At 39.4% G+C, this 25,701-nt stretch overlaps 1 protein-coding gene across 4 annotated transcripts in view; it reads left to right on the top strand.

The window, feature by feature from the left end:
- Window positions 1–25,701, top strand: part of Arhgef12 (Rho guanine nucleotide exchange factor 12) — a 180,587-nt gene that overhangs the window by 144,552 nt on the left and 10,334 nt on the right. For all 4 annotated transcript variants that reach the window (XM_045146300.1, XM_045146302.1, XM_045146299.1 and 1 more), the window contains 11 exons: window positions 708–793; window positions 4,329–4,454; window positions 8,899–9,013; window positions 10,256–10,356; window positions 13,615–13,692; window positions 15,193–15,268; window positions 15,789–15,956; window positions 17,153–17,240; window positions 18,158–18,241; window positions 18,374–18,453; window positions 22,831–23,064. In XM_045146300.1, the coding sequence (XP_045002235.1) occupies window positions 708–793; window positions 4,329–4,454; window positions 8,899–9,013; window positions 10,256–10,356; window positions 13,615–13,692; window positions 15,193–15,268; window positions 15,789–15,956; window positions 17,153–17,240; window positions 18,158–18,241; window positions 18,374–18,453; window positions 22,831–23,064 (1,236 nt within the window). The remainder of the gene's footprint in view (window positions 1–707; window positions 794–4,328; window positions 4,455–8,898; window positions 9,014–10,255; window positions 10,357–13,614; window positions 13,693–15,192; window positions 15,269–15,788; window positions 15,957–17,152; window positions 17,241–18,157; window positions 18,242–18,373; window positions 18,454–22,830; window positions 23,065–25,701) is intronic.

Genomic DNA, 25,701 nt, shown 5'->3' with positions numbered 1-25,701 from the left:
GATTTTTTTTCAGCGTTTTGTTCAAAGGAATCATTAACACTTGCTCTAACCAAAGCAATGCCTTTTACAACTTTGTGGGTGATCTTAGGTTTCACCAGCATGTATTAATAAATTCAGGCCTGATTGCATTTATTACCCATGAAAATACACATTTTGAGGAGTGTGACAAGCAGAGTTCCCTGAATTATTAACATTCAGGTTCTTTTTGAGTTTGATTATAGATGGAGTATTGACAGTAAATGCATATTTGATAAAATTATACTACATGTAATATACTTGTGTTTTTTAATGGTGTTTGATGCATTCATATCTGTTTTTCAGGCAGAGCTTACAGTGTCTAGATGTTAAACATTGCTTGCAGGTTGTATGTATGGAAGTTAGGAGCAGCTATGCTACGCTGTAATTTCTTTCCTTTTCTTTTCCTTTCCTTTCCTTTTCCTTTCTTTTTTTCTTTTTTTTTCCTTTTTTGGTTTTTTCGAGGTAGGGTCTCACTCTGGCCCAGGCTGACCTGGAATTAACTATGTAGTCTCAGGGTGGCCTAGAACTCATGGCGATCCGTCTACCTCTGCGTCACAAGTGCTGGGAATAAAGGTGTGCGCCACCACGCCCAGCTGTGATTTATTTCTTAAATTTAGTTACTTAGTACTATCACTAGTGTAGCTTAAAGTCAGTGTGGATTTAATCTTTTCTACTTTTATTATTTTTAGTTGGGTTGAATGAGCAAATGAAGGCTGTTCGCAAAAGGAATGAGACCTCTGTTATTGATCATATTGGAGAAGATTTGCTCATCTGGGTAAGGAAATTTTCTATTTCCTTTAAATAATTTTATAGATACTTACTGATCAAATTCAAAGGTGATACTCCTCTAATTTGCATAGTTACTGTAAAGCTGCAAAGGGTCCAGTGTACTTATTTTCTTAACTTACATGTTCTAATTAGTGCTCAACCAAAGTGAGTGCTCTGTTTCATTGCATTAAAGATGGTAGTCGTTTATGTTTTAAAGAATAAAGAGTAAAATGTATCTTTTAAAATATTTTTGTATGTGTACATGTTGTTGCGTATGTGTGCGTGCATGTGTGCGTGGCTACCAGACAACCTCGGGTATAGTCTTCAGGAACACCATCTTCTCCTCTAAGACAGGGCATCTTGTTGGCCTGCAGCTCACCAGTTCAGCTAGCCTGGCTGGCCTGGGAAACTCAGGGGTCCTGTCATCATAGCCTCCTCAATTCTGGGATTACAAGTAAACCCAGGGCTTTGTGAATGCTAGGCAAGCACTCTATCCTCTAAGTTACATCCCCAGCCCCCTAACTGTTTTTTAAAGTATTTATTATTTATTTGCAAGCAGAGAGAATAGGGGAGATGGGCACTCCAGAGCCTCTTGCCACTGCAAATTCCTGATACATGTGCCATTTTGTGCATCTGGCTTTTATTTGGGTACCAGAGAATCAAACCCAGTATGTCAGGCTTTGCAAGCCAGCACTTTCAACCACTGAACCATCTCTCCAGCCCTATTTATTTATTTTTAATTTATTTATTTGCCGGGAGTGGGAATGGAGGAGAAAAGAAAGAAGGGAAGGGAGAAGGGAGCACCAGGATTTCTTGCCACTGCAGACACATTCCAGATGCATGTGCCACTTGAGCATCTGGCTTTACGTGGGTACTGGGGATTTCAATCTCGACCACGCTTGGGATGGCAGGCTTTTGTAAGCAAGCATCTTTAACCATGGAGCCACCTCTCCAATCTTTCAAACTTAGTTTTACAAGTAGCAAGAGAAGGTTTGGGGATATAGCTCAGTTGGTAGAAGGCTTACCTAACATGCACTAACCCTGGGTTAGATCCCCAGGACTGCGTACATCTGCTACAGTATGTGGCACATGCCTGCAATCTCACCACTGGGGAGGTGGAGGCAGAATGATCACAAATTCAGGGTTATCCTTATAATGTAGTAAGTTGAAGGTTAGCCTGGGCTATATTAGACCTTGTGTCTAAATAAGTAAATAAGTTTTGGAGAAGTTTTTCCAGGCTTGGTCCCTTAGAATCATCATGTATATATCTAGCTTACTTGTAAAGCTACTGAGGAATGAGTGGTAACATTATCTTTTATAAAGCCAGTCATTCTTTGTATTTGTATGGTGCTTTGAATAATAGGCCAAAAATGTTGCCATTGTCATTTTTTTTTTTTGTTTTTATTTTTGTTTTTCGAGGTAGGGTCTCACTCTAGCCCAGGCTGACCTGGAATTCACTATGGAATCTCAGGGTGGCCTCGAACTCACAGCGATCCTCCTACCTCTGCCTCCCGAGTGCTGGGATTAAAGGCATGTACCACCACGCCCGGCTAAGTGTCATTTTTAAACATCTCTTATTAATGTTTTATAAGGCTGGGGATTGAGCTCAGGCCCTTGTGCATGCTAGGCAAATGCTGTGCCTCACATCCCCAGCCTGAGTGTCATGTTAATACTAGAATAAGAATATAAGGCTGGAGAGATGGCTTAGTTAAGGCGCTTGCCTGCTGTTGCAGTCAGTCGCATTGCTGGTAGAAATCACCCAACCAAGAGCAGATTGTGGGAAAAAGAGGTTTATTTTGGCTTATAGGCTCGAGGGGGAAATCCCATGATAGCAGGGAAAATGACAGAGAGTGGTCGTCACCCCCTGGCCAACATAAGGTAGACAATAGCAACAGGATAGTGTGCCAAACACTAGCAAAGGGGGAGCTGGCTGTAACACCCATAAGCCTGCCCCCTACAATATACTGCCTACTATAGGAGGCGTTAATTCCCAAATTTCCATCAGTTGGGAAGCTACCATTCAGAACCACCTAAGTTAATGGGGAACACCTAAATCAAGTCAAAAGGACTAAATCAAAAGCCAAAGGACCTAAATCAAAGCCAAAGGACCCAGTTTCGATTCTCCAGGACCCATGTAAGCCAGATGCACAAGGTGGGGGGTGTGTCTGGAGTTCGTTTGCAGCAGCCCTGGGTTGCCCATTCTGTTTGCCCCCCCCAATTAATAAATAAAAATAAAAATATAAAATCTGAAAAAATCAAAAGAATATAAGATTTGACCTATTGAAGTAACACTGTGTGTGACCTATTTGAAGAAAAAACAACCCATAAATACACTATAAAAAGACATTTTTCAAAATGTGCTTATGTACAGACTTTTGGGACTATGGAAGACTGTATGGAAACCCCTCTTACTGGATCATAAAGCAGTTGTTTATAAATATAGAAGTGTATTAACAAGCTAGCTGTGGTGGCACACACCTTTAATTGAGTACTTGGGTAGCTGCCCAGAGGATTGGGAATTTGAGACCAGCCTGAGTTGCCTAATGAGACCCTGTTTCAAAAACAAAACAAGCTGGGCATGGTGGCACACATCTTTAATCCCAGCATTCGTGAGCCTGAGGTAGGATTGCCTTGAGTTTGAGGCCTCCCTGAGACTACTAGTGAGTTCTAGGTCAGCCTGGGCTAGAGTGAGATCCTGCCTCAAAAAATAAACAAGCCGGGCGTGGTGGCGCACGCCTTTAATCCCAGCACTCGGGAGGCAGAGGTAGGAGGATTGCCATGAGTTCAAGGCCACCCTGAGATGACAGAGTTAATTCCAGGTCAGCCTGGACCAGAGTGAGACCCTACCTCAAAAAACCAAAAAAAAAAAAATAATAAATAAATAAATAAACAAACAAAATAGAATTTAAAAAAAAATTTATGCTTACAAGACCGCTTAGGCATTTCATCAGGAATCTTAAATATATCAATTTACAGATTGAAATGATTAGTACAAACTTGATTTTACAAATGCTGGGAATTAAAGAGAAAAGGCTTAATTTTCACCAAAAGGTTCATAAGCTCATGGATCTCCCCCAAGCTCCTTTCAGCTTCTGTGCAGGTAAAGAGGCAAGGATTTAATTTTATTTCCATTCTGTCCATAATCACAGTGTCTCATAGAGTTGGAAAGAAAGCTGGTGACACAAGAGTTTACTTCCTATAGTAGTAAAAGTAATTGTGATATTGTATTCTCAGTCCCCAGGCATTCTGTATCTTGTATTATCCAAAAATCAACCTTTTTATCTAAGTTGGAATAGCACAGGCTGAAAGATAGTAAGTTGTGGTAGGCTACCAGCAAGATTACATGGCATATAACTGAGAAATGGTCTGCATGAGTCAGAGCCAACCTTCTAAGTGGAGACCCATTGACATGTTCATGAATGGTTCTTCTCACTTGAGAGTGCTTAGGGGAATGTTTAAAGGACTGTGGTTGTCTCTCATTTTCCTTAGCCATATATAAGCTCTGCATTTCATTTTCTGTTTTCTTTGCATTCTTGGCACAGTTCAGTGGGCCAGGAGAGGAGAAGTTAAAACATGCTGCTGCTACATTTTGCAGTAACCAACCTTTTGCCTTGGAAATGATCAAGTCTCGTCAGAAAAAGGACTCTCGATTCCAGACTTTTGTGCAGGTGAGTTGAGCAAGTCAAATTAGGTTTTAAAAAAAGTGGCTGGGAGGATGATACAGGTTTTTATTAGTTATAGAATAAGTGAGGAATCTGACTTATACTGTATTTTACAAGGATTACATTTTTAATGTAGTCAAGTTCACATTGCTGGTAGAAATCACCGAACCAAGAGCAGCTTGTGGGAAAAGAGGCTTATTTTGGCTTCCAGGCTTGAGGGGAAGCTCCACAATGGCAGAGGAAAACAATGGCATGAGCAAAAGGTGAACATCACCCCCTGGCCCACATAAGGTGGATAACAGGAATGAGAGAGTATGCCCAACACTAGCAAGGGGGGGCTGGCTATACCACCCATAAGCCTACCTCCAACAATACACTGCCTCCAGGAAGTTTTAATTTCCAACTGCCATCAGCTGGGGAACCTACCATCCAGAACACCTAAGTTTATGGGGGGACACCTGAATCAAACCACCACATTTTGCCACTGGCCCCCATAAACTGTTAACCATCCATGAAATGAAATGTGATGCATTCAGTTCATCTTTAAAAGTCCCCATAGTTTTTATCAGTCCTAATGATGTTCAAACATCCCCATAGTCCAAGGTCTTTTAACTGAGCCATAGTACCCCCCCAAAAAAAAAATCCCCCCAAAACCCATAATGGCACAGAATAAACATTCACACTGCAAAAGATGGCATTGGCCACAGCAAAGAAGCATGCAGCCAATACAAAATGTAAAACAACCAGGGCAAACATCAAACTGTAACTCCAGGTCCAACAACTCCAGCCAGTGACAAATCTCCAAGTCCAGTGATTCTCACCGGCAACAAGTCTCTGAAGTTCCAATTCTGCCCCTCCAGCTAGGTTACTCACAGTCCTGGAAAACTTCATACAGGGCTGGCAGCTCTCCCTAGCAGCCATCTCATGGTCCCGGCATCTCCACTGGGTCTCCACTGCAATCCATAGTTCATCCTCATGGCCCATGGGGTCTCCATGCAGGAAACGAGCAAACCTGCTTCACACTGTCCATGGCCATTTTCACAACACAAGACTGTGTTGCAAACTCAATGACCCTTTCTTTCCTGCATTTCTAATACTCCACAATACCAGGTAGGGTGCTAATTTGTTAACCAGGGAGGAATAAAGCAGACTTTGAAGAACAGGACACTCTTTGAGCATCCAGGCCCCTTCAAAAGAGTCTATGTTCCTCCTGTTGCCCCAGTGCAGGTCAGCTAGCCCAATCTCAAAGGTTGTAATTGTAATCTCTCAATTGCCATGAATGGCCAGCAGTTCACCCAAATAATTTTTTTTAGGATTTTTTTAAATTTAATTTTTATTAACAGTTTCCATGATTATAAAAAAAATCCCATGGTAATTTCCTCCCCCCCCCCACACACTTTCCCCTTTGAAATTCCATTCTCTATCATATCAAAGAATTTTTTTTTTCCTGTGCCATATCCCTCTGCACACACCAGTTCATTTCTACACAAAGCAACCCTGCATGAGTTCTCAGGACACAGACAAGATAGCAAGCTTCTCACACAAACTACTAGCCCAGACTAAGCAGAGCTCTTCCTCACCCTCACAAGCCAAATCTCACAGTCCATAGTTCTTACTGCATTCAGGCCTTTCAACTCTGACCAGAATAGTCCATCAAGCTGTACTTATAGCACTGCAAGGTATCTCTTAGGCCAAGGTTTCAAATCCTTCCACATTCCTCTTGAAAATCAGCTCCAAAAGCCCAAAGCCACACAGTCAGGTATCTTAACAGCAATCCCACTCCATAGTACCACTTTACTGTTGCAGTCAGGTTCGCATTGCTGATAGAAATCACCCAACCAACAGCAGCTTGTGGGAAAAAGAGGTTTATTTTGCCTTATAGGCTTGAGGGGAAACTCCACAATGGCAAAGGAAAGTGATGGCATGAGCAGAGGGTGGACATCACCCCTTGGCCCACATAAGGTGGACAACAGTAACAAGAGATAGTGCCCAAAAATAGCAAGGGGAAACTGGCTATAACACCCAACAGCCCACCCCCAACAATACACTGCCTCCAGGAGGCTTTAATTTTCAACTGCCATCAGCTGGAGAACCTATCATCCAGAACATCTAAGTTTATGGGGGAACACCTGAATCAAACCACCACATTTAATATTTGTAAAACACATACATTATTATTTAGGAATAACACTGATTTTGTAATGATGAATTTATATATATATGTATGTATATATGTAAACATATATGTGTGTGTGTGTGTGTGTGTACATATGTATAATCAGGGGGCTAGAGAGGTGGCTTAGTGGTTAAGATGCTTGCCTGTAAATCCAAAGGACCCAGGTTCGATTTCCCAGGACCCACGTAAGCCATATGCACAAGGTGGTGCATGCATCTGGACTTCATTTGCAGTGGCTAGAGGCCTTGGTGTGCCCATTCTCTGTCTTCTCTCTCTCTCTCTCAAATAAGTAAATAAGTAAGTAAAAAATAGGGGCTCTGGATGGCTCAGCAGTTAAAGCATGCTTTCTTGCAAAGCCTAACAGACTGGTTCAGTTCCCCAGTATCCTTGTAAAGCCAGATATACCAAGTGGCACACATGTCTGGAGTTTGTTTGCAGTGGCGGGAGGCCCTGGTGTGTTCATACTTTCTCTCCCTCTCTCTCCCTCTCTCTCTCCCCCTCCTCCCTCCTTCCCTCCCCCCTCCCTCCCTCCCTCCCCCTCCCTCTCTCTCTCTCTCTCTCTCTCTCTCTCTCTCTCTCTCTCTCTCTCTCAAATAAGTAAAAATATCAGTTGGGTGTGGTGGCATATGCCTTTAATCCCATTACTTGGTAGGCAGAGGTAAGAGGATTACTGTGAGTTTAAGGCCAGTCTGAGACTACATAGTGAATTCCAGGTCAGTTTGGGCCACAGCAAGACCCTACCATGAAAAACAAAACAAAACAAACATGAGAATGAGCTTTTATCAGACCCAAGAAGATACAGTAGAAATCACACTCACTGGAGTTGGGTCATACACTTGCATATGTATGACTCTGAAGTTACAGCCCATAGGCTATATATCCAGCCTATTTTTGTAAATTTTGTAAATTAAAATTGTATTGGCACATCGTGTATTAATTTATTTATTTGAGAGAGAGAGAGAATGGGGGCGCAAGGGCCTTCAGCTACTGCACATGAACTCCAGACGCATGTGCCACCTTGTGCATCTGGCTTACATGGGTCCTAGGGAATCAAACTTTGATCCTTGGGTTTTGCAGACAAGTGCCTTAACCGCTAAGCCATCTCTTTGTGCATGTGTGTGCGTGTCAGAAAGAATGAGAATGGGCATACCAGGGCCTTTGGCCACTGCATACAAATTCCAGATGCATGTGACATTTTGTGCATCTGCCTTTATGTGAATATTGGCAACTGAGCCCTATCCAGCAGGCCTTTATGTGAATATTGGGAACTGAACCCTATCCAGCAGGCTTTGCAAACAAGTGCCTTTAGCCTTTGAGCCATCTCCAGAGTGTTCATTTTCTGTTGCTATATATGTACTGTCAAACTTGATGAAACTTTATTATCTCACTGTGTTTGTGATTTAGTAGTTATGCTACAGTTTGGATCCTCTCCCAGACTTTTACTAAGCTGAAATCAATCTGTAGGTTAGAGCAACAATTCTCACCCAAGGCTGGGAGTGTTTTCTAAGCTCACTGATTAATATTAGAATTCATTTTCTAATAAATGTTAAACTGAGGTCCCCACTTTCTGGTAGTGGCTAGCTAAGAACCAGTGTATGCTCCTAAAGAATGTCCCCATCACTTGCTTTCCTTTAGGTCAGTAAAAATGCTTCTTTCTGACCCATATTTCTGTTAAAGTTATCTCTAATCAAGTCAGGCCCCTAAGGAAAGACTCTAATTAAATGAAGGTTAACTGATAGTCAAACTTGTCCTAGGAGTGGTATGCATCTCTTTATCATCACAGATTGTATTCACACACAAGGGAATGGTATTATACAGGGTGTGTACACCAGAGAATGGGGATCTCGGAAGATGTCTTAGCGGTTTATATTTTTACTAGAGCCACATCTGTTCCATTCATGGATTTTTTTTTTTTTTTTTTTTTTTTTTGAGGTAGGTTCTCACTCTAGTCCAGGCTGACCTGGAATTCACTCTGTAGTCTCAAGGTGTCTTTGAGCTCACAGCAATCCTCCTACCTCTGCCTCTCGAGGGCTGGGATTAAAGGCATGCACCACCATGCCTGCCCATTCATGGATTCTACATTCACTATATATGCTTTCAGCCTTGTTTAAACAGATAGCAGAAGCCAATGATTCAGACTGCTTTCTAAGGTGTGATTCGAAGGGAAATAATAACCTAATTGCTCTGATGCAGCAGACACTTGTAATGAATAAATACATGATACGTTCTAGGTAATTATGAATTGTAGGCTTACTAATTTCACTTCAATTTTAGGATGCTGAGAGTAATCCTCTGTGTCGTCGTCTTCAGCTGAAGGATATCATCCCCACTCAAATGCAGAGACTCACTAAGTACCCACTTCTTTTGGATAATATTGCCAAGTACACAGGTACAGCATCAGCACTGAAATAAAGTAAGGGGCATAACTGAGGAATAAGTGCTGTCAGATAATCTCCCACAGCACCTGGCACTTGCAGTTGAATTTAAAAGTACTATGGCAATATTTTCTAATAAGATATATTGTAGTCTTCATCAGCCTGTTTAAACCAGTGCCCTCCTTTAGCAGCTGTAGCATGGAGTTTGCCATACTTTGGTCCATGAGGCACATCAGGCTCACTGCCTTTTTTTTTTTTTTTTCCTGCAATTAAATATAGGTATCATCATGCTCAATACACATTGAGTATTTTGATTTTGGTCTTTAGATTGTAGATGCAAACAGTCTCAGATGCATTTTGGCAGATTTTATCTTTTAATGATACATGATAATAATTTTCTTTCTTGAAATGTCTTAAATTTAGATAAACTTGCTTTGGAATTGTTATACAGGTCTACTGGTCTTAATCATGTGGGCTATACACTGTGCAATTTTCAGGGGAAGAGAAGGGCCCGTTTGTATAGTTTGCACAGTGAATGAGACCTATCCCACAACTGCATTGCATCTCTAATAATTTGTGTAAATTATCACTCCTGCATCTGGGCTTCCCCCCTGCCTTCCTCCCTTATTCCCTCCCTCCCTCCCTTCCATCCTTCCTTTGAGGTATGGTCTCACTCTGTCCCAGGCTGACTTGAAATTCACTATGTATTCTCAAGGTGGCCTCGAACTCTTGGCAGTCCTCCTACCTCTGCCTCCATATTACTGAGATTAAAGCTGTGTACCATCATGCCCAGCTTTTTCTTTTTCTCTTTCTTTCTTTGTTTATTTTTCAATCCTGAAAATTAAGCCAAGGAACTTGCACATACTAGGCAAGTGCTTTTCCACTTAGCCTCATTTTTGGTACTGTAATAATAATCATACTGTTTTGAGATAGTCTTAACAATGTAGCTGAAGTTGGCCTTGAGCTTGCAGTCCCCCCTGTCAGCCTGTTGAGTAGCATTTACCACCATACTTCACTCTGTATTCTTTTTAAAATGACAATGCTTATTTTAAGATATAGTAATTAGAAGTCTCACCTGTCCAGAAACTGCCTGAATTTGAGACTCTGTCATAGGTTTGAATTTAGCATAAAAATACTCAAAGTATATATGTTCCTATAGCCTTGGTATAAAGTGAAGTCTCATATATGTATTCACACATATGTTCTTCTTTCCTGATTTTCTGCACTTTACATTTGGATTTCTTCCCCATATTTAGAATGGCCACCGGAAAGGGAGAAGGTGAAGAAAGCTGCAGATCACTGTCGTCAGATCTTAAATTATGTAAATCAGGCTGTCAAAGAGGCAGAAAACAAGCAGGTAAAATGGAAAAGCAAGAACATGCAGTGTGGAATTGGAGAATATTAAATTAGTATTACCTGGAATCTAAAATAATTGAAACTGTCATTTGACACAATTGTTGGACAAGACATTTGTTGGTTACTAATACAGTAAATGGGCACAGATCATCAGATTTCCGTTTCATTCTTAAGTATCTTTTGCTCATCCACTCGCTTACCAGACTGTATATAGAACACGTGCTGTACACATAGAGTTTGTGAGAAAGTGAGCAGATGATTGTCCACACCGAGCATGGTTTCTAGCAGGAGATTGTGTAGCAGAACATGCGCTGTACACATAGATACAGAGTGTGTAAGAAAAAGTGATGTCTGCCTACACTGAGTATCTTTGTTTTCATTATCATAATGGTGTAGAGGAGGCTTTCAGGATAATAGGAAGCTTAGCCTAGTTTGGAGATGTCAGAAGGTAGCTCTCAGAGTAAGCTTCCTGGAAGAATTGACATTTGAACCATGCATGCTTTGAAGGAGAGTAGAAATGAACCAAAACAGTGTGGAAAGGGCAGCCTATAAGCAGAGGGAACAATTTGAGTAAGAAAGATTAGTTTATGCCAGGAGCAAATAATATTGAGCATTTTCTATCATGTTAAAGACCTTAACTTTTTTATTTGACTAACAATAGCAGTTTGTTACAGACATTGAAAACATTTTATTTTATTTATTTGAGAGAGAGAGAAAGAGGCAGATAGAGGATGAGAATGAGTGTGCTAAGGTTTCTAGCAAGCTACTATAAACGAACTCCAGTCACATGAGCTACCTTGTGCATCTGGCTTACATGGAAACCAGAGAAGCAAACCTAGGTAATCAGGCTTCACAGGCAAGAGCCTTAACTGCTAAACCATCTCCCCAGCCCAGACATTGAAGATGTTTTGAGTGCTCAAAGTTTTACTGTGTGTGTATGAATGAACATGCTCTGTAGAGACTGGGTTAAAGGAGGAAGGTAGTAGATGCGACAGCCCAGATAGCAGTGTCTTAGCAATCTGTACTCAATGATGAAAGCCCAGAGTGAGGCAAGAACTAGAGGTGTATTTAGGAGATACAGTTAGCAGGACTTGGTGATTGAGAGAAGGGCATGAAGGGAGGTGAGGTCAAAAAGACATGCCCAGGTTTGTTTTGTACATGTGGATAGATGGGAACAATAGAGAAGCCCAGGCTTGTGGGGAAAACCACTTCAGTTTGGGACATTAGCTGGATGTGTGTTCTGAACAGTTAGCTAAATGGGCCTCCTTCAAGGGAACTGTGTTGAAGATAGAAATGTAAAATTGCACACATAGAGGCTCATTGTATCCATGGGTATAAGTGTCATTTCTTTCTTTTCTCTTATTCCTGCTTTTTCTTTTTTCTTTTTTCTTTCTTTCTTTCTTTCTTTTTTTTTTTTTTTTTGATGTAGGGTTTCACTCTAGCCCAGGCTGACCTGGAATTCACTATGTAGTCTCAGGGTGACCTTGAGCTCACGGTGATCCTCCTCCCTCTTCCTCCCGCATGCTGGGATTAAAGGCATGCACCACCACACCTGTCCCTAAGTGTCATTTCTTAGGGACTGAGTATGATAGGGTTTTTTTAGTGAGGCTATAGAAAAACCCTATTTTCAAATGTATTTCTTAGAGTGTAAAATGCTGGAATCCTAGGAAAAAACTTGGCAATGCTTCTCTAAATTAAAAGTACTCCTACCCATACTTCTATCCTTTGAATAGGCAGTTCTGTTTGTATTGACTTACTGAAGAGAAGTGAAGATATTGCAGTAATTTTTATGGCAGCTTTATTCATAGTAGCCACAAACTGGAAATAGCTCAGCAGGAGAGTGAATAAACCAACTGTGTTACCGTCATAGCATAGAATATCATTGTAGAAAAGAATGAACTTAACATAATGACAAAAAGAAATAAGACACAAAAGAATACACACAAATAATTCCATATTAACATGTGCATTGAACTGTGTGTAAAAATTACCTTAATGAAAAGAGCTATTAATGAATATTGAACCTTTGTTAATGATTATACATGCTATATTTAAGGGCATACTTTTATGTCTGAGATTAGTTTGAGGTGCATGAAGAAAATATATAGACTGGGTAAATGGCTGAAAATGGATAGATCCATAGGAAGTAGTAATTGTGGAAGGCAGGTGGTAGGTATATAGACATTCACTATATACAACATTCAAGAGTCTTCTGTGTATTCGGAAATTTTTATGATACTGTAAAAAATGCACATATCATTTGATCCAATAATTTGTTTATTTTTACTTATTTATTTATTTATTTATTTATTGAGATAGGGTTTCACTGTAGCTCAGGCTGACCTAGGATTCACTGTGTAGTCTCTTAGGGTGGCCTTGAACTCATAGCGATTCTCCTACTTCTGCCTCCCAAGTGCTGGGATTAAAGGCATGTGCCACCACACCTGGCCAATAATTCTTTTAGAATTTACTCTGCGTATGTATCTACATGGGTGCACAAATGCATATGTTTAAGGCCTTTTTAATATAGCATTATCTGTTATTGGCAAAAATGGAAGTAGCCTAAATTTCCATCAGTAAGATTTAAATTATAGTTCATTCACAGGTTTGAATATTGTGTATTTATTGAAGAAATCGAGACATCTTTCTATGTGTGAATGTGAAACAGTGTCCAACATATGGTAATAAGTTCCACACATAGACAAAGGAATACCTATGTGAATAGATTATTCTACCATTTGAGTGAGAAACATATGCCAAGATGCCAAATGAATGTATATATGAATATACTGTGCCACCACATTGTGTTTTACCAGGATTCATGTACACAAGCAACACACACTTATACTGCAATTGCATAGGATTTTTCTCAAAGGCCACCCAAAAACTGAATATTAGTGGTTATTTCTGTAAAGAAAATGGAAGTGACAGAGGTAGGAGTAGACTTATTTTTTTATTAATGTGTCTTATATTACTTTGTGAAATTTGTACTGTGCATATGATATGCATATTCAGAAAAGTATAAGCTAGCTAGAGGCCAATGAGTTCAAAAAGAAGATTTTAAAAAGGGACAGCCAGGGAGGAAGAGGAAAACTAGTGAATTTTGCCACAGTCAAGAACAGACGTATTCTAAGAAATAGTGAATTGTCTGTCACGTCTGGTGCTAAAAAATACAGATTCAAAATGTCAATTTGATATAAAAGAGAAAGTCACTGGTGTCCAGTACAGTAATTATGGCTATATCTTGTCTAATTTTCAGCGCTTAGAAGATTATCAGCGCCGCCTTGATACCTCCAATCTCAAGTTATCCGAGTACCCAAATGTTGAAGAGCTCAGGGTGAGAGATGGTCTAATCATAATTTTAAAAAAAAAAAAAAAAAAGTAAAATGTACTAAAGACCTAGCAGGTAATTAACATCTCCATGGGAATATTCATCACCTGAAGGAGTTCTTTATCATAGATTATCGACATTTGTGATTTTTGTTCTGCCTTTTACATGTCTAATATGTGTCAAGATAATTTCTTTTAGTAGGGGAATATTTTGCAAGAAACTATAACTTTATATGACCAAAGTTGTCAGGAGATGAAGGAACAGTGGTTATTAGTAAATCTAGTTTTGTTGTGTTTTGTACTTTTTTTGTTTAGTATAAGAATGTCTTTGATCATTGTGTAATGTAAGGTAATTTTTGAAAGTTTTAGAAAGCATAAGGGTGAAACTGTTGCAGAAATGGTAGCAACATATTTAATGATTGCCACTTCTTATGATCTGGGCTTTTGTATTAATAGGCTTTTAAAGATTTTTTTTAAGACTTTTATACTATTTTACTAAGTGATTATTTTGACAGGATTCTTTGTTGTCTCTTTAAAATATGTAAGTTTATCAGTAAGTGTGTGAATAAGGGACTGGGAAGATGGCTTAATAGTTAAAAGTGCTTCCTTGTTTACAAAACATGCTGGTTCAGGTTCAGTTCCCCAGTTTCCCATGTAAAGCTGGATGGGAAAGAGACTTTAGCATGCCCCCACATACAGTGCCTGCACACAAGTAAGTAAGTAAATAATGTAAATAAATGGAAGGCATGTAAATGTATATACCCCCCTAACTTCCAAAAACAGATTTTTGGGGGAGTGCTGATGCGAAAAAATAATTCTCGTACAAATAAAATACTGATGTTCAGAGTATGTTTGAGTAGTACTTGGACTTTTTTTTTTAAATTTTTATTTATTTAGTTGCAAGAAAGAGGCAGAGAAAAAAAGAGAGAGAGACTGAATGGGCACTCCAGGACCTCCTACCACTGCAAACGAACAGACACATGTGCCACTTTGGGTATCTAGCTTTATGTGGGTACTGGAAAATCATCAGTCTGTCAGGCTTTGCAAGCAAGTACTTTTAACCACTGAGCCATCTCTCCAACTCTGGACTTCTTATGAATCCTATTCCTTAAAACTTTATTTGGAATTGGAATCTTAGCACTCTGAAGTCTCTGAAGTCACTGTACATCATCTGTGTCCAGTATTGCAACTACAGAACGTGTTGAGATGCGTTAGCTGAGTATTGTATCATCATTTCATAAGTTACTAGCTTCTTGAGTGCAATTTGGAAGATAATACTTATGAATATTTTATACACGATACCTTTTCTGTTTTTTTTTTTAAGTTTTTATACAGGTTTCTTTAATGTGGAAATAATTGCATTTTCAAGACAAATAACAGTAAAAGTAGTTGAATGTAAATGGTTCCTTATATTCAGACTGCTTTGAAAAGGTACTAAATTATACAGAATGTCACTCTACTGATGAGATAAACTTGAAAATAATGTGTATGTAATTCTCTTTTGCAGAATTTGGATTTAACAAAAAGGAAGATGATTCATGAAGGGCCATTGGTTTGGAAGGTGAATAGAGATAAAACTATTGGTAAGTCTGATGTTGTCTGTAAGTTTTGTACAGAGTAGAGAAGGGAAAAGAATGGGAAAGTCTGACAGAGGGAAGAAGAATCATGTCTATTTTCAGTTAGTAGTTAGCAGTACTATTTTATATTATTTGGCCATTAATACAGGATCTACTTTTGTTATATTGCTATATGTGATGTGTTTTGTTTATTTATTTAGGAATCTCACAGAAAACTTTGTTATAATTCCCCCATGTTTCCATCATTGTTGTCTCCTGATGACTCTTCATTATAAGTGTTCTGTAGAATAGTGTCTCAAGCAGTATGTGGTATAGGACCTTGCTTGTTTAATTCTCAGAAGTTACACACTTATACATTGGTAAAATATAACAAAAATGAATTATCCAAATTATATTAAACAGTATACAATTTAACTTTTTGAATTTGTTGGGTTTTCCAGAAATAATTGATTGCCAAATTATTTTAAAGATTTTAAAATATCTCTCCATTTCAATACTTAACACTTTTTCTGCATTTTATTTCTAGATTTGTACACTTTGCTGCTGGAAGATATTCTTGTACTGTTACAAAAGCAGGATGATAGACTTGTGTTAAGATGTCATAGCAAGATTCTGGCATCTACAGCAGATAGCAAACATACGTTCAGTCCTGTCATTAAGTTGAGTACAGTGCTGGTTCGACAAGTGGCAACAGGTGAGTGTGTACTGCAGGGTCACTTCTAGTTGGATGACGATTGTTGAAGCAGCACAGCTAGTACCAGTGAAGTCTGGTTCTTTCTTCATTCTTAGACAAATACGGAAAATTACTTACTGCTTAGCTAACAAATCAAGTTTACATCTCAAAATTATGTAAATTGGGGCTGCAGAGATGGTTAGCATTTAAGGCACTTGCCTACAAAGCCTGAGGACCCAGATTCTGTTTCCCAGTACCCATGTAAGCCAGATGCACAAGGTGGCTCATGCATCTGGAGTTCGTTTGCAGTGGTTGGAGGCCCTGGCATGTCCATTCTTCTTCTCTCCCCCCTCCCCCTCCCTCTCCCCTCCCCCTTCTTTCCTCTCATAAATAAAACTTTTTTTCAGTTTTTCAAGGTAGGGTCTCACTCTAGCCCAGGCTGACCTGCAATTCACTCTGTATTCTCAGGTTGGTCTCAAACTCGCAAGGATCCTCCTACCTCTGCCTTCCCAGAGCTGGGATTAAAGGCATGTGCCACCACGCCCAGCTAAAAACTATTTTTTTTTTAAGTTACTTAAGATGGCTAGATTCTCTGAGTGATTTTCTGTTTTGATTTCTTTTATGTAGTTACTTTGGCCTTCATTCCATTTTCAAATTAGTGATAGTAACCCAGGATGTAGTGCTCTGAGAAGTAATGCCAATTAGAATTCTGTCATTAAAATGGCATTTTTTTTAATTTGGCATGGAAAATGTGAAAATTGAAGAGGTTTTTAAAATCAGTTTAAGTTGGCAAGTTATAGTTTAACTGTAGTACAATGAGATGCAGTATAAAATTTGTTAATTTCATGATGGCAAAGTATTCATGAACTCTTTTTGGCAGTATTCCTTGAATATTCTTTGCAACGTAGCAAAGTAGTAGTTCAAAATAAATGCAAAAGACTAATAGCATTCAATGTCGATTTTTGACATCTTTTTTGTTTCTAACTAAGTACTATGGAATAAGTGTGAGCACTTACAAATTTTGCTTCATTAATATATAATGCCACATACAGGTGGTGCATAAAGTTTAGATGGGCAACTTGATGAATGTTTGGAAAATGAATATGTTCCCTTTATCTAAATTAAGATGCAGGGTGTTAATATATTATATCTGGAAATATTTCTTATGCCTTTTTTGTCTTGGTGGTAGAGTTAAGTTTTGTTTTATTCTTTTCTAGATAACAAAGCTTTATTTGTCATCTCCATGTCAGATAATGGAGCTCAAATTTATGAACTAGTGGCCCAGACAGTTTCTGAAAAGACTCTGTATGTATCAATTTAGCTACTTTACTCTAATTATTGTTCTGTTATTCAAAGTATAATGTTCCACAAACTTTGTTTCTATACTAGGACTCTGAAAGCCAAAACTATGTCAAAATCAAATTTTTCCTGTGGGGCTGGGGAGATGGCTCAGTGATTTAAAGTGGTTGCTGCATAAGCCTGATGACTGGAGTCGTGCAAAGTGGGACAAAGCCAGACACAGTGGCGCATATGTCTGTAACCCCCCCCCTACACACACACGCACATACACACTCAGTAATAGGAGGTAGAGTGAGGACAGCTCTGAACCATGAGGCCCTCATAGTGGCACACAAGGTGCAAGGCTAGGATTGACACCCCAAAGTTGTTCTCTGCTGTCCACATGTGACTGTGCCACTACACATGTATCGACACCCACGCACACATACCCGCACACATAAGTACTTAGTATTCTCTTAGTAACATTACTGTAAGAATTTGTTCCTCTTTGATGTCTTTTATTTTGATTCTATTAAAAATAACTTTTGTAAAGAAAATCTCAGAAGTCCCGAATGAAAAAAAAAATATTTGCATAATAGAATTTTCTTTAAAGTATATTTGGAGGCTGGGGAGAGGGCTCAGTGGTTACAGGCCCTGACTTGCAAAGTCTGCTGACCAGAATTTGATTCCCCAGTACTCACATGATGCACAAAGTGGTACATGCATCTGGAGTTCATTTACCCAGGTGTGCCCATATTCATTCATTCTTTCTCTGTCTCTCGTTAATAATTTTTTTAACTGTATTTTAGAATCTCTACCTAAGAGTATGCTGTCAAAATAAAGATACTCTGTGACAGGATGGGTTGTTTTGTTTTTTCTAAGTGTGTTTAATGAATATTTCTTTTTTTCTTTCTGTGTTCTGAATTTTCTTCACACTCCTGAAGCTGGCAAGAGCTCATTTGCCGAATGGCTGCCTCAGTGAAAGAGCAGTCCGCCAAGCCAATTCCCCTGCCGCAGTCACCATGCGAGTGAGTGCTTCTTCCCACTGCAGTAGGCTTCGTGGGCTCCGGTCAAGAGAGACTTCTTACTGCATTTGGGTGCAGTGCTGCTGGAACATCCCACAAAACTCAGAGATTGTTTCCCCATTTGTTTTTGTACAGAGGAGACAATGATGAAGAGGAAGCGCCCAAATTAAAAACAGAGCATCATGGCATTTCAGTTACTGGCTTGCAGAGTCCAGGTAAGCTTCATGGAGAAGTTTGCCTGGGAGGCTCTTTGAAGCTCTTGGTGTGTGCAGGATCTGTCGTCAGCTATGAAAGCTAACAAACTGCTTTTGGTCCTTGTGCTTGCCAGTGTGCTACTGCCATGAGTACTGTGTGTCTAACTCAACTGAGGAGCTCCAGCGCATGTGGTTGGATGTGCTCCTCCCCATATTTCCTTAATGTTCCATGTTTTAAAAAGTTTTGATAAGAAACCGGGCATGGTAACACACACCTTTAATCCCAGCAGTGGGGAGGCAGAGGTAGGAGGATCGCTGTGAGTTTGAGGCCACCCTGAGACAACACAGTGAATTCCAGGTCAGCTTGGACTAGAGCGAGACCCTACCTTGCAAAAAAAAAAAAAAAAAAAAGTTTTGTTTTGTTTTTCTCGATTTTTATTAACATTTTCCATGATTATAAAAAATATCCCATGGTAATATCCTCCCTCCCTTCCCCCTTTTCCCCTTTGAAATTCCATTCTCCACCATATCCCCTCCCCATCTCCATCAGTCTGTCTTTCATTTTGATGTCATGGTCTTTTCCTCCTCTGATGATGGCCTTGTGTAGGTAGTGTCAGGCACTGTGAGGTCATGAATATCCATGCCATTTTATGTCTGGAGGGGGCACGTTGTATGGAGTCCTACCCCTCCTTTGGCTCTTACATTCTTTCCACCACCTCTTCCACAATAGACCCTGAGCCTTGGAAGGTGTGATCCAGATGTTACTCAGTACTCCAGTCACTTCTTTCCAGCACTATGATACCTTCTGAGTCATCCCAAGGTCACTGCCATCTGAAAAGAAAAGATTCTCTACCCAAAGTGAGAGTAGCGTTAATATAGGGGTATAAATATTAACAGAAGTGCTTACTGGGCAGTTTGATAAGCATATTATATATATTTTTCCAGACATCAGCAGATGTTACACCTCTAGGGCTCATGACTACTCCTGTTTTAAGTTTTCAGTATCAGGGATGTGTTCCCTCCCATGGAGCGGGCCTCCAGTCCAATTGGAGGGCAGTTGGTTTACACTATTACAGACGTGCCACTATTGCACCCATTGGATCATCTGGCCTGGCTGGCCCATAATAAGTGTAATAATAATAAGTGTCCACTGTTGAGTATGTTCACTGGTGGTATCTCTTTTTCCCATTGAACCACATGTAGAATGGCTTCTTCCAGCTTTCTGTCAGCTGGTCTACATGGAGGAGGTTATCAGCTCAGTCCCAACAGGATTTCTCAGTGGCCTTGCAGCCCAAGTATGTGGAGTCTTCAGAAATAGGGTCTTACCATCTATTCATGGTAGGAAACCAAGGGCCTCGGCAATGGCCTATAATGTTCTGGGGGCATCAGGGACCTCCCTGGCCAACAACTCACTGGAGGTATCCCATCCCTGGCACTGAAAATTTTCTAACAACAATCTATGGCTCCTGAATATTCCATTGTCCGAAACCAGAGATTCCATATTATTTATTTGCATCCTCTTAGGTTTTGATTAGCCCTTCCTCCACCTTTCCTGTACTCAGTCTCTCCCCTGACCTCACATTGGGCCTTTTCATCCCCGTTAATCTATTCTTCTACTTACATATATACAATACCAACCTATTAAGCACCCTCCTCCCTTCCTTTCTCTTTCCTTTATATATCCTTTTTAACTTACTGGCCTCTGCTACTGAGTTTTTTCCTTCTCACACAGAAGCCCAATCATCTATAGCTAGGATCCACATGAGGAAGAACATGCAGCGCTTGGCTTTCTGTGCCTGGGTTACCTCATTTAGTATATAATCCTTTCCAGATCCATCCATTTTCCCTCAAATTTCACAATTTCATTTTTCTTTTTCTTTTTTTTTTTGTTATTTTTTACAACTTCATTTTTCTTTACTGCTGAGTAGAACTCCATTGTATAAATGTGCCACATCTTCATTATCCACTCATTAGTTGAGGGACATCTAGGCTGGTTCCATTTTACAGCTATTATGAATTGAGCAGCAATAAACATGGTTGAGCACGTACTTCTAGGGAAATGGGATGTATCCCTAGGATACATGCCTAGGAGTGCTATAGCTGGGTCATATGGTAGATCAAATTTTAGCTGTCTTAGGAACCTCCACACTGATTTCCACAATGGCTGGACCAGATTGCATTCCCACCAACAGTGTAGAAGGGTTCCTCTTTTCCACATCACCACCAGCATTTATGATCATTTGTTTTCATGATGGTAGCCAATCTGACAGGAGTGAGATAGAATCTCAACGTAGCTTTAATCTGCATGTCCCTGATAACTGGGGATGTAGAACATTTTTTTAGATGCTTATATGCCATCCATATTTCTTCTTTTGAGAACTCTCTACTTTGTACCATAGCCCATTTTTTCATTGGCTTGTTTGACTTCTTATTATTTAACTTTTTGAGTTCTTTGTATATCCTAGATATTAATCCTTTATCAGATATATAGCTGGCAAAGATTTTTTCCCATTCTGTAGGTTGCCTCTTTGCTTTATTCACAGTGTCCTTTGCAGTACAAAATCTTTGTAGTTTCATGAGGTCCCAGTGGTTAATCTGTGGTTTTATTGCTTGAATAATTGGGGTTATATTCAGAAAGTCTTTGCCAAGACCAATATGTTGAAGGATTTCCCCTACTTTTTCCTCTAGCAGTTTCAGAGTTTCAGGTCTGATGTTACGGTCTTTAATCCATTTGGACTTAATTCTTGTGCATGGAGAGAGAGAACAATCTATTTTCATCCCTCTATAGATACATATCCAGTTTTCCCAACACCACTTGCTGAAGAGGCTGTCTTTTCTCCAATGAATATTTTTGGCATTTCTATCTTATATCTGGTGGCTATAGCTACCTGGACTTAAATCTGGGTCCTCTATTCTGTTCCACTGATCTACATATCTACTTTTGTGCCAGTACCGTGCTGTTTTTGTTACTATGGCTCTGTAGTATATAGGTTAAAGTCAGGTATGGTGATACCTCCCACCTGATTTTTGTTGCTCAGTATGATTTTAGATATTCGAGGTTTTTTTGTGATTCCAAATGAATATTTGGATTGTTTTTTCTGTTACTGTGAAGACTGGAATCAAACTACAAATCAATAGCAAGAAAAGCTATAGAGCATATACAAAATCATGGAAATTAAACAACACACTACTAAATGATGAATGGGTCAATGAAGAAATCAAGAAGTGTATAGAGTTAAATGATAATGAGAACACAATATAACAAAATCTCTGGGACACAATGAAGGCAGTCCTAAGAGGTAAATTTACAGCTTTAAGTGCCTATATTAAGAAATTAGAAAAGTCGCAAGTAAACAACCTAATGTTTCACGTTAAAGCCTTGGAAAAAGAACAAGGGAAACCAAAAATCAGTAGACGGGAAGAAATAATAAAGATTAGGACAGAAATTAATGAAATAGAACCAAATAAATAATTCCAAAGCATTAGTGAAACAAAGAGTTGGTTCTTTGAAAGGATAAACCCTTAGCAAATCTGACCCATAGAAAGAGAGAAGAGACACAAATTAATAAAATCAGAGATGAAAAAGGTAACATCACAACAGATGCCATAAAAATTACAGGGACATACTATAAAAGCATATATTCCACAAAGTATGAAAATCTGAAAGAAATTGATGATTTCCTTGATTTATGTTACCTACCTAAATTAAATCAAGATGAGATTAATCACTTAAACAGACCTATAACAAGCATAGAGATCCAAGCAGTTATCAAAAAAATCTCCCAACTAAAAAAAGTCCATGCCCAGATGGATTAACTGCTGAGTTTTACCAGACCTTCAGGGAAGAACTAGTGCCATTGTTTCTTATGCTCTTCCATAAAATAGAAAAAGAAGGAATCATGCCAAACTCCTCCTATGAATCCAGCATCACCCTAATACCAAAACTGCAAAGATAGAACAAAAAAAAAAGAAAATTACAGACCAATTTCCCTCATGAACATAGGTGCAAAAATTCTCTACAAAATATTGGCAAGCAGAATACAAGAATATACCAGAAAAATCATTCACCCTGACCAAGTAGGCTTTATCCCAGAGATGCAGGGATGGTACAACATATGCAAATCAATAAATGTAATGCATTATATAAATGGACTGAAGGACAAAAATCATATGATCATCTCATTAGATGCAGACAGAGCATTTGACAAAAATCCAACATCCCTTCATGATAAAAGTCCTACAGAGACTGGGAATAGAAGGAACATATCTCAATATAATAAAGGTTATTTATGACAAGCCTATAGCCAACATATTACTAAATGGGGAAAAACTAGAAGCTTTTCCATTAAAGAAAAGTTTTAATAAGAGATACTGTACCTTTTATGTTCCACTGAACAGACAGAGATCTGGGGTTAGAATCTCCATTGATTTCATCAAAATCTCAGTCTTCTTCATTGAGTACCACTGGGAAATCAGAGGCAGACCATCTCTTCATGACTGCAACACAGTTTGCAAAGGAGCAGCATGCGAATGAGACACTCAAAGAAGGCGGAAAAAATTATCCAGACACAATACCAGATCCATTCTTGCCTGTCTCAGAGGAGCGGTGGGCATTGGATGCACTGAGGAATTGTAAGTTTTAGATTAATAACGTCAGCAGATAACTAAGTACCAGAGTTGGATGATGTGTAATGTACTGAGCAGCCTTTTAAAGAGAATACAGAAAAGCTTAAGCCATGCCTTTTCCTTTCAAGAAATCTATAATGGGTAAGCTAGGCATGGTGGTACAAACCTTGAATCCCAGCACTTGGGAGACTGAGGTAGGAGGAATTCTGGGCCAGCCTGGGCTAAACTGAGACACTGCCTCAAAAAAAATAATTATAGTTAGGAAGTTGATAGGAACCCTCATCTCATCCCACCTCTACCTTTGTAGTCTACATTCAAAGGATAATAATGTGGGCATGAGGAATCAGTCTCGCTTGGTGTGACCAGAGAACAGAGAATCTGTAGAGAGATGTGGTTATTGTTACGAAAGATTAAGTAAAATTCAAATAGATCAATAGGATAGACTCCATTAAGACAAATAATGGAAGGACCAAAAGTATGGGTAGGAGAAAAATAAGTGTTCAGAACAGCTGGCCTGTGCAAACACTGTCAGTTAAAGGAGCATGGGAGATAGAGTTGGAAAGCTAGAAGATTCAAGGACTGTTGAGTCCAACTTTTCTCAACATTGAATAACAAGATTGGTTCTTCTGTGCTTGAAGGATAGGCACATCATGGAATGCTAAGAGCTTTTTTTTGTTTGTTTGTTTGTTTGTTTTTTCAAGGTAGGGTCTCACTTTAGCTCAGGCTGACCTGGATTTCACTGTGTAGTCTCAGGGTGGCCTTGAACTCACAGTGATCCTCCTACCTCTGCCTCCTGAAGGCTGGGATTAAAGGAGTGCGCCACCACACCCAGGTTATGCTAAGATATTTTTTTTAAGTACACTTATTCTAGCTTAAATGTGAGCCTCTCCTGGCACTCTGTTAGCTGCCTCTCTCCAGCTCCAGTCTAGCATGGAAGCAGTTTTAAATGCGATGGTAGCACATCTCTCTCAGCTGTAATGATTTTGGGGGAAAGGGCATGTCCAAGAATAGTTGCTCTAGCAGCAGAGAACCACTTGAGATTTTTAAGGTAGGAATAATTAATGAAACAAAATAATTTTGCTGACAGCTACTCAAGGATTTGACTGGAAAGAGGTTTGGAGTATGTACTGACTAAGCTGTTACAGTAACTTGGGCTCAAGACTGAAAGGATGTGGATTGAAATGGTTTTGTAAGAAATATACATGAAGTAAGGATTCATCCAGCTTGTAGAATGATTTATTTGGATGTATGAGCAAAGGAAAAGTAATGTGTAATGATAATATCAGTGTTATTCTTAGAAATGTGTCAGAACAGACCAGTAATGCCTTTGTATTTTACTTTTTATTATTTGGCAGAGATTTTAGGATCCATTTTAAATATGTTGAGATTTATTTAATGTGTGACAAACCATTCCAGAGGAAGTGACAGTGTGCAGTTGGAGTTTTTGGACTAGCATTTTGGGGAGATAAGAGAGTGAGTTGAGTAATAGGACTATAATATTCATGGCATTTCTGAGGAAGTTACTGTTAATGTAGGAAGAAGACTGTCAGAAACTTAGCTCTGAACTGCTTACCAAAAGAAATATCAGATAAAAATTAAGCCTGTGATGGAAATGTAAAGAGTTGGTTAAGTAATTAAAACCTCATTTATTTTGGATTTTCCTGAATTGATAGGCTTAGTGATGTCTTGTGGTCTGACCAGTGGGGTCCTGGAATTGTTATCACGTGGATGACCACAGCCTAAACTTAGCCCACTCAAAATTAAATGTGTCTTACTTTCAGCAACCTCAAGAAGCTGTGATATTAGTAAGATAATAAACAAACAATAATAAAAACCACCTATGTGGGCATGGTGGCACATGCCTTTAATCCCAGTACTTGGGAAGCAGTGGTAGGAGGATCCCTATGAGTTGAAAGCCACCCTGAGACTACATAGTGAATTCTAGGTCAGCCTGGACTAGAGTGAGACCCTATCTTGAAAAACCAAACAAACCTGATGAGTACTTCCCTTAAAAATTACATATTCTGGGCTGGAGAGATGGCTTAATCGTTAATGTGCTTGCCTGTGAAGTCTAAGGACCCCGATTCAAGGCTTGATTTCCCAGGACCCACGTTAGCCAGATGCACAAGGGGGCGCACGCATCTGCAGTTTGTTTGCAGTGGCTGGAGGCCCTGGCGCACCCATTCTGTCTCTCTCTGCCTCTTTCTCTGTTGCTCTCACATAAATAAATAAAAATGAACAAAAAAAATTATTACATATACTACTACCAAATCATTGGAATTAAATTTTATTGTACTATTTTATTACCTTCACTTTCTAGGGAGATTCCTTGGCTTTGGCTCATTATAAATGCTAAAAAAAAAAAAGGGCTGGAGAGATGGCCTAGCGGTTAAGCGCTTGCCTGTGAAGCCTAAGGACCCCGGTTTGAGGCTCGGTTCCCCAGGTCCCACGTTAGCCAGATGCACAAGGGGGCGCATGTGTCTGGAGTTCGTTTGCAGTGGCTGGAAGCCCTGGTGCGCCCATTCTCTCTCTCTCCCTCTATCTGTCTTTCTCCCTGTGTCTGTCACTCTCAAATAAATAAATAAAAAATGAACAAAAAATATTTTTTAAAAAATGCTGAAAAAAATGATCTTCATATAATAA

Source organism: Jaculus jaculus, chromosome 3, assembly GCF_020740685.1.
Source record: "Jaculus jaculus isolate mJacJac1 chromosome 3, mJacJac1.mat.Y.cur, whole genome shotgun sequence".
Lineage (NCBI taxonomy): Eukaryota > Metazoa > Chordata > Mammalia > Rodentia > Dipodidae > Jaculus > Jaculus jaculus.
Note: the sequence above shows the minus strand (reverse complement) of the source record. Positions and strands in the feature narration are given on the sequence as shown.